Source organism: Halyomorpha halys, unplaced genomic scaffold (assembly GCF_000696795.3).
Source record: "Halyomorpha halys isolate HHAL.00 unplaced genomic scaffold, Hhal_1.1 Scaffold1561.1, whole genome shotgun sequence".
In the NCBI taxonomy this organism is placed as follows: domain Eukaryota; kingdom Metazoa; phylum Arthropoda; class Insecta; order Hemiptera; family Pentatomidae; genus Halyomorpha; species Halyomorpha halys.
Genome location: NW_027110735.1, coordinates 112,473 through 122,752, shown reverse-complemented (window position 1 = coordinate 122,752; position 10,280 = coordinate 112,473). Strand labels below are relative to the sequence as shown.

General features: G+C 30.0%; 1 protein-coding gene across 1 annotated transcript in view; it reads right to left on the bottom strand.

Annotated features, from left to right (window-relative positions):
- Positions 1 to 5,068: 5,068 nt before the first annotated feature.
- LOC106690053 (odorant receptor 10-like) overlaps positions 5,069 to 10,280 on the bottom strand; it is a 55,318-nt gene continuing 50,106 nt past the window's right edge. Inside the window, exon 5 of the mRNA XM_067048851.1 lies at positions 5,069 to 5,222. Within this exon, the coding sequence (XP_066904952.1) occupies positions 5,166 to 5,222 (57 nt within the window). The 3' untranslated portion in view covers positions 5,069 to 5,165. The remainder of the gene's footprint in view (positions 5,223 to 10,280) is intronic.

Sequence of the window (10,280 nt, the reverse complement as noted above, 5' to 3'; positions counted from 1 at the left end):
ATGAAGGAGGGAATAGAATTCTATAGGGAAGAGGAACGGATGAGGTAAGATCTACCAAAGGGGGGTTCGATGGGCAATTATATACAAGTCTGAATACCGTGAGCGGGTATTGCGGGAATGCACTGAGGATTTAAATTGAAGGATATCAGAGATGTACGATGGAGGCGGGATTGGATAACTCGATAGAGGAAGGAGCAAGAAATTATTTACGACGGAAGGACTGTGCTCATATATACATTACTAATAATTTGAATGGAAAGAAGACTAAGGCAATTGTAATAGGATCCAATCACCTCTTGAAAACTATTCCTCATATTCCTAACCAACAATCAAATACAATTCTATTCATACGTTAAAAACCTAGGTGTCACTATAGACCAAACTCTCCCCTAGAAAAACCACGTCTCCGACATTTCCCGTCGTACCTTCTCCACCCTAAACCGCTTAAATTATCTTCGTCACCTACTTCCTTTTGAAATCCGTAGGCTCCCTGTTACTTCCTTAATATTTCCCCACTTTGATTATTGCTGTGTGGTTTACGGACACTCCCGTATCTGGGGATCTTGAAGCAAAACTAAAACGGTTAATTAATTGCTTTGTACGATTCATCTTTGGGGTCCATCGTACATCTCTGATATCCTTCAATTTAAATCCTCAGTGCATTCGCGCAATACCCGCTCACGGCCCTCAGACTTATATGTAACTCCCCTTCGAACCGCAGCCTTTGGTAGATCTTACCTCATCCGTTCCTCTTCCCAGTGGAATTCTATTCCCTCCTTTATTCGTAGTTCTAATACCCTTCCAATCTTCAAATCATGTATTTTCGACTACCTTCTTTCCATCCAATTCTGGAAGAGTAACAATTGAAAGTTTCAAATTAGGTTTATATATTCTCTATATTTTATGTTTCAGAATTTCGTTCATAATTGTAAATATCAGCACAAATTGTACTTTTTCATTTATTATTTTTAGCTTAATTATATTTGATTTTTTATTATTTTTTTAATTTTTATTTATTATCGGAAGTATAAGTCATCTTATGTTTTATAATATGACATATGGTTTTATTTTATTTGTTCTATTTTTATTTTATATATTCTGTTAGTTATTGTTGTTCATTTTCATCTTTTCAAATTCATTATTTTATTATATTTTATGACGTTTTATAATTTTATTTTTATTTTGTATTTAACTCTAGGGCTATAAAGCCTAATTTTGATGCCTGTATATTGTTTTAAGGGATCAATCCGAAAATAAATAAAGAATATTATTATTATTATATGAGTTTATTTTGTACTTCCAGTTCAGAACTTGATGAACATAGTTTTGTGTGAATTAATAATCAGTGTTTAAATGTGTGTTCATCTTGATAAAAAAAAAATTAATGCTATTATTGATATAAGTTTTACTGTAAAAAAATTATTGAATTGTGCATCGTTGTATTTAAAATGTTAAAACATTACCAATATGTAACATTTTATATAAAGCTATTATTTATATACATTAAACGCAAATTCTATTGCTATAATAACTTTGTATAATTAATAAAGAATATAAAACAAAAGAAAAAAAAACACCCAAAAATTACATAGGGTAAGGAATTGTCCGTTTGTACTTTTTGCCTATAAGACTCACATTTATAGGCTATTTGGTTGTCCAAATTAATATTTAAAATTTCAATTAAAGTCCTAAACGTTTGAACGTCTTAAACAAGTACTTTCTATTCTTATTGATTTTTCTAAAAGGTGTTCTTTTATCTTTTTGTTCATTTTATTTATCTTTCTGTTTATATACATACAGAGATTTTAATGCTTTTATATAATTTGTTTTTAATTATCATTTTTAATTTAATTTTGGAATGAAAGTAATCATTTATCACTTATTATTTATTGCCCAAGATAGTGGTAGATTGTAATATTTATCAATAAATACAATTTGAAACAAGTTAAAAAAAAAAAAGCATTATTGTTTATTATGCTTTGTAAAAATTAATGATTGAGCCTTTCGTTTTTAAGATTAATATAACTGCTAACGGCAAAAAATTAAAATTTGTATCACCATGACGACTATTCAGATGTATAAACGCCAATACTGAAGAAAACGCAGTGTGATTATTTATTTATTTTTTTGAGGTTTCACGTTTCATAGTACATAGAATAAAATAATCTAATACATTTTTTTTTATGTACCACGTTTGCTATTTGAAAGGGAATGTTGAACTTTTTTGAGTATAACTTTTTTTAAAGATATTTTGGCAGGTTCCCATAGAAACTAGTTTACTGTTCTATTAGCTTTTTAAATAACCCCATAACTATACTCATTTGCTTCATCCGAGATGATTACATCGTCAACAGAGATCTTAATTAAACCAATTTTCTAGACGCAGTAAACAATTTTGTGTTGGCCTTTGCAATCAAGAGGGTTTGGAATGTGTAGATATTTAATTATTATATTATTTACTAATATAATTAATAATAAACCATTTTTTCTTAATTTGTAGTTTGTTTTGTTTTAACGTATTGATCTTGTTGGCAAAGAGAAATGATAGATTAGGGACGCTTTTTAAATTTTTATGTTCTTCGGCAAAGCTAATAGTTAGGAATATTTTATAATTATTGGAGACTAGAGCATGTTGCTGCGATCAATAATCAATAATCAGGAACGGGCTACAAATTAGACAAATAATGTTTAACCACCTCGCTTAACTCATATTCATAGCATTAATAGATATAACGCCATTAAAATTTTTGACTAAATATTTTAGAGTTTAATAATTTATAGACTTGATAATAAATCAATAAATAAAATAAAAACAAAACTATGTGATGGTAAACCTATCTCATTACTTTTGTAATGCATTGTTTTCAGGACCATACGTTTTTTTCTTTAATAAATTTTTGTATTCGCCATTTGTTCATATACAGCTGTATGGAGCATCATTATAGGTCCTGGTGAAAAGTAAATGTTTCATAAAATAAAATTAACTATTTTCAATCAATCATAAATGGAAGGTATCTTTAATACCTAATGATTAATTCCCGAGATCTTGAACTTTAACAACCTAATTTTATGATTAAATATTTTCGTTTTTTTTACTTTTGTGCTTTTACTTACCTACATACAGAATCAAGAGCATTACCAGAATCAAAATCAGGGGGTGGGGCAAGCCATGGTAGTTCAGGTTATGAATTTTAGCACGGTAAAGGCGAAACAGAAATATATGTATATATATAATTATAGCTGTGCTTTATTAGATATTACAATTATTAGCTTGAACAAAAATTAACTTTTATTAAATTAATATTTTTTATTTCACTTTTAAGGAGGGGAGGGGACAGTTGCCTTACCAGTCCCTCGCTGTGTACGCCCAACAATGGAATATATAGTATGGAAAGTCTTAGGATCGAGCCTAAAATTTCTAATTCAAGTTTTCGTCGGGAATACACATTTTTAGAGATCCCCTGGTTACAAATGATCAAGTCCCGCAAAATGGAGCGTGTGTATGTGTCTGTGCCTGTGTGAACGGCCTGAAATTACATATGTAAGCGGGTATATGCCTGGGATGTGACTGCAACTTTTTCCATAAAATTGACGGACCTGAAATGATAATAATACAATCGATTTTTCAAATATTTTCGATTTTCTAGAAAATGGCTCTAATAAATTGATTCAATTTGAACTCGGCATGTCGGTAAACGATTAAACGGACTTTAATATCTATACATCTATGTTTAATCCTCATTGAAATACCCTCAGAGGGCTTAAATAACGAATTTTTATAAAATATTCCTCTAAATTACCTTGTTAATTTTGTTTATTTGAAAATAGTTTAAGAAAACATTCCTAATCAAGCTTTAAGTTAGCAACAATAAATAAATACACAAGGACAAATAGAAACGTCCGATTTGAACCGGAAAAACTGAGACAGTCCGATCTTTCTAAATTGCATTATGACTTTTTTAAATTGTATTCTTGGCAGGAACAAAATCTATATTCATAATTCCCACCTCGGGAATCCTAAAATACGAATTTTTATTGAAACAGTAAAATAGATTTTCCTTGGTCATACTTTTTTCCTTTTCTTGATCTTCAGATTTTTATTTCGAAAATCACAAAATTAGCTTCAAAGCGACAGTGGTAAGGGAAAGTTGTGTGATGCACGCACCGCACCAGATTTTCAACAATACAAATCAATTATTTCACATTTAATAACGATTAATTGGATGTCAATAAACTTTAATTAATATTTAAACAGTTAAAAAAAAACAAAGAATATGAAATTATGATCCCGTCTTTGGTTGACATAACTGTTGATCTCAATCAGTTTCAATAAACTTCCAGGTTACCTCATGCAAATAATACCATGAAGTCCTTTAGATATTTGGGAAATTTACGTCTATCTTCCTCCTTGATATTCGGTTATCCAATACTTCGTCCATAAGCTATCTGCATATTACATATTAACAGCATTACATATTAACAATTACAACTTACATATTACATTTTATTGTAACTTTATAAAATGTAAATTGTAATTGTTAATATGTAATTGTAATTGTAAATTTCTCACTTTGTAATTTCAACTGTATTAACATGTCAATTGTAATATAATTTGAAAATCCAGTGTAAATGGCCCGAGTGGTCGAAACACTTAAATAAAAAAAAAAAGAAGGTGTCTGCAAGAATGATGCGTTCTTTTCCGTACTAAAATGCATCAATTTTTTAAATATATTTCAACAAAATTATTTATCACCATGCCTCATGATATATAATTTGATTACCTTTAAAAAGAAAAATATAGTGCTTTTTCAACTGTACAATTGTTAATTTTATTTAAATAGAAAAACAATTCAGACATGAAAAATTATTATTTAAACAGATATATTACATTTATTAATGATTTCAACTCTATATTGTAGCGGGATATTTAAAAAAGTTTATGTATACAATGATTTAATCCAAAAATTCTGTTTATATCAACATTCATTAATTTTTTAGATCAACTTTAATAGAACAAATTGGTAGGTAAAACTGCTAAAATCTATATAAATAAAATTTATAACATGTAATTTCATTAGATTTTTTATTCTCAATAGATACGATACACAAGTGATATAACATATGGATACATAAAAAAATTATCCACTGGCTTGAGCAACTGAGGTTTAGTTAGTAGCCATACCCGACATCAAAGCTGCAGTGGAATACGTGAACTGCACAATCTGAAAAAAAAAAAAAATTAGGCATCGATAAATACAAATTCAATAGTTATCATAAATTGGTATTTCCAAAACGGATAATATTTGATTACATGTTTTGATCTGACCTTATTTTTTCTACTTTTATCGTAAGTTGTTTTCCTTTTCTCTCTAAATTAAAAAAAAAAGTTGGTGCTTTTTATTTTACTAATTAAAATTATATTTCCGATACAATTTAATTGAAATTATATTTTCTCAATAGTATTATTCAGGGTACTGCATTGAAAATGGTGGCTACTCAACTACTTTGCTTCAAAACCAGCTCCATCCAAAATTTAAATCCAGTTAGTTTTATAACAATAGTTAAAATACTGGAAGAATGCTGATTGACCGTGTGTATCAATAAATAGAATTTGGTCCGAGTGTGGTCAATTAAAACTCAAATAGTAAATTGGTGTATTATTTTATTAGAGCCAACGTTTCGCCCCACGTTGCAGGGCTTCGTCAGGGCTAAAAAAGATAACACTTGACATCGTTACAAAAAAAAAAAAAATAGTGGAAAATAACAGAGGTATACAATAAAACGTAGAATTTAATAAGAAAAATTAAAGGTTATAATTTAAGTTAAAATAAGTATGGATGGTTTTGAAGCAAAGTAGTTGAGTAGCCACCATTTTCAATGTAGTACTCTAAATAATACTACTGAGAAAATAAGTTAAAATTATACGTTTTATTGTATATCCCTGTACCCATGTTATTTTCCACTAATTTTTTTTTTTGTAACGATGTCAAGTGGTAGTATCTTTTTTAGCCCTGACAAAGCCCTGCAACGTTGGCTCTAATAAAATGGTATACCAATTTAATATTTGAGTTTTAATTGACCGCCCCCTGACCAAATTCCATTTATTAATAGTTAAAATACTCTTAAAACTTGTAAGCTTAACATGGAAGGGTAAGAAGAGTATACATACTATCTTTTCTGAAGTGATTTATACTAAAATAAGTTTGATTTATGTTCAACATTATTATTTTAAAGGGTATATTAATTTATTAAAATTATTTACGTTAAATTCGTTAATTTATTCTTCTCGACCTTTACTCACCGCTCCTAAGGTTTCCAAGTTTACTGGGTACATCACAATTGCAGTGAGAGTGGAACTCTTTCTTGATCTGACCATCAACATCTGAGCAGCCTTCCTGAACTTCACGTCGGCCTTGTACCAATCGCTAGAGTATATTGCGAACTGCAGATCCGTACTCTAAAAGAAAAAAAAATGAATTGAACTTATGAAATTAAAATTAAATTAAATCTGTACCGCTACAACCCATGAAGGGTCAAGGGTTCAGTACTTTGTAAGGAAGTACTGTTACTAGACCAACGGTTGTTCAAGGAGGTGATGTGTTCAGAATCACGCTCGACCGCCAGAGGTAAGGGTTCCCAATTTAAGAGGCTGGGTGGACCCCAGGAGGGCTCCAAGAACCCACAGGATCCATAGAGTTAACTCAAGGCTATAGTGTAACAGAAAACAATTTTCTGCCCTGCCGGATTCGAACTCGGGTCCTTGGAGTTGTTGTTGTTGTTGTTGTCTGGGGCTTTAGGGCGTAAAACCCTGAGGTCATCAACGCCCATGTTTCGTGCTTTATAATTCTGTTTCATTTATATTTATAATTCTATTTCAGTTTATTTTTCTCTTTAAATAATTTCGAAAAAAATGTAAATAATTACTTCTTTTGGTATTTTTTATTACGTATAACAGATTTTCTGGTTTAAATATTATTCAAAAGGCCATTCCTTTTTAAGAAAACTAAGACCATTTCCACGTTCTTCTGGTCATTCAGAGCATCCGATACACTCGGTCCTACTCCCAATCTACTCAAGTTCGCAGAATAAAAATGACATTTCTCAAATATGTGACTGATCGTAAGTACACTGTTGCAGTATTTGACATATTGGCGGTGGCTGCTTACTGATCAGATATCTATAAGTTAAACTCGTATGACCTATTCTCAATCTGGGAATAGCCTCCTCCTCCCTGCGATTGGAACAGTTTGATGGTTTAGTGTTTTTTTTTTTTAATAGTTTTTAATTTGCTTGGCGGGCTTTCATCCCACAACTAGATGATATCTCATTTTTCATTGGAAGACTTATTTCTTGTGGTGTCAGAATGGCTCGCCCTGACCTGGAAGAGCAAGTGCTTGTTTAGCCGCAATGTCCGCCAGTTCATTTCCAGCGATCCCGACGTGACCCGGCACCCATATAAAGAACAGTTTTTCCCAGGTTTTCGAGCATGTTGGTATAATTGTGAATTTTTATGATCGCTGGGTGTTTCGGGTAAATGATCTTCATGACTAAGTGAACTTAAAGAGTCGGTAATGATAACTATGTTATTATTCGTTACTATCATGGAGAAGTGGAGTTATTATGGTTATTATTATTATTATTATTATTATGGAAGTGGAGTTATTATGGTTATTATTATTATTATTATTATTATTATGGAAGTGGAGTTATTATTATTATATTATTTAGTTATGAAGGGTCCTTGGATTTATTAGCCAGGGGCCTAACCTGCGACTACCCGCGCTCCCCTCATGAACTTATGAAATAGCTTCACTTAACTTGATGATTAAAAAAATGTATTGGCTCTTAGATTAAAAATCAAATCTTTCTGTGCAAGCTTCTTATATACAATTCTTAAAACCTATTCAGATATATGGAATCCAACAGACAAATTATATAAAGATATGATACAAAAGAAATGATGACCCTGATACAAAAGCAATTATGGTATTCATCAAGATCTTCAAATACTTTCAGTTGATGAAAAATTGAAAAAAATCTTCATCACATTAAGAGTGACGATATGGGCATACGAATGTTGAGGCAGCCTATTTCCTCACTGTTAAAGATCTAGTGAGGAAATTGTAACAACGGAAGCCCCACGAGCTTAGTAGTTTTTATGAATTTGCTAAAATAAATTGACTTAAGTTGTTCGGACAAAATTTATGTGGAAAATTTATATTAATATGCCAATATCATAAAAGTGACTACACCTATGAAGATACGTGTCATGAACTACTTTATATAAGTTAAGTTACTTTTATTTTGAAGGCTTGCAGACATCTGTACGTCTAATCCTTCCTAAGATATTTGCCTTTATTAATCCCAAAATTCAGTCCGAACAACAAGAAATCAACATATTTTGAATTTATTTTGTCGAATATCATAAAACTACTACTCCTACGAATATTTACGTTATAAACTACTGTATATTACATTTAATTAGCTTTAATTTGAATGCTGGAAGACTTATGTACGATTCATGGTTCCTGAGATACTTTTTCATAAATCCTAAAAGTCCTTCCAAAACAACTAAAAATCAACATTTTGTGGAATATCATAAAAAAAACTACTAATCCTACGAAGATAAACGTTAAAACTACTTTATAACGTTTATACTACATTACACTAGTTTTGTAATGTGTGCTAATAGACATTTGTGCGTCTAATGGGTTTTTGAGATATAGATTTCTCAATATAAATTCACTAAATAACGATTTTTCAGTGCTTTGTTTATGAAATGTTGCTTTTTAAAAAGCTATATCTTGGGGATTTTTGAACGTTAACAGCTCTACTAGGGCTCATATTTTAGCAAATTTACTCTACTTTAAATGACCTTCTCTTAGATTTTCTTGTGTTATTGTTAGTTTTAAAGATATTGAGCATCGGATAGAAAAAAATTTTAAAACTTTTTAAACAGCCGCTATTTTTCATTCCTTCCACCTATACTTGGCCGACTCATCAATTTTCGCTAGTAATTATACTAGTTAAGTATTAAGCTAGTAATTATACTAGTACTAATTAATGTAATAAAAACTTGGGTTGAAATAACTGTTGTTGTTTTTTTCATCCCAGTTCTTGTACTAATCTATATAATACAGTAGAATCGATCTTGTTCCCGGTCCCTAGTGCGAAAAATTTTGACGAATGGGGTATCAAAAGAAAAGAAATTTTATGGTGAAGTGACGAATCTCAATTTCGATTCTTAAATTTCTACTGGAACTTTAATAAAAATCATTTTAAAAAGTGAGATATTTCAAAACACAAAGATGTTGACGGATCGAGACGGTATTAATTGGATTTTGAGGATTTAAACGTGAGTGAACAGAAATAACCCTATTTTACAATTTTATTTCTAGAATTTATATTTTAGAATATTATTCCATATCCGCTTAAATATATTACTGAATTGTTAGTAACATAATGTTCTAGGTGTTGGGTGCCTTCTGCTAAACAGCCATAGCGTTTTTTATTTACCATTAGCATGGCAAGTATATTCAGTCCCAGTAACCATACAGAAACATCAGGTTTTGCATCTGCATGTGTAAATATAACGAAGTTGTATTAATGCTGTATTAATATTAATATCTAGAAGAGTTTGTAGTTTCATTCAGATGTGGAATACACTCGACTGCTTTACCAATTTTCATCATTTTTCATAGACATCACTAACAAAATATGCAATAACATCCCGTCATTAACTACCATCGTAGTTAAGTCCATTATTTTTATAATATATTTATATTTAGTAAAGCTTAAACAAATCCATTTATAGAAGCAATATTCCTTTGGAAAGATGTAAAATAAATAATTAACTTGATAATTGCTACTAACTTAAATATACGAGTTCAAATGTGTATTGTTTCCTAAAGTCATAATATCATATTACGAAAAATCATAAAAAAATACAAAAAAATAAATAAATGAACAATATTAAAATTAATCTTCTATGGTTTTCTATAAACCATTTACAACACTTCACTTTTAGCACTGTAATAATAGAATTTACTACATTTAAATGCTTTCCAACAGGTTAAAGAATTCATCGAACCAGTTAAGAATGAAATACTATTATAATTTAATTAAATATGATCCAGAATTTTATAAATAATCATTGATTTGATTACACATGGAAATCATAGTCCACTTTTTAGATTATATATCAGAGAAATGAAGCATATTTAATTTTCCTAATTAATGGTTTTCGGGCTAAGACTATACAACATAGATATACAAACATA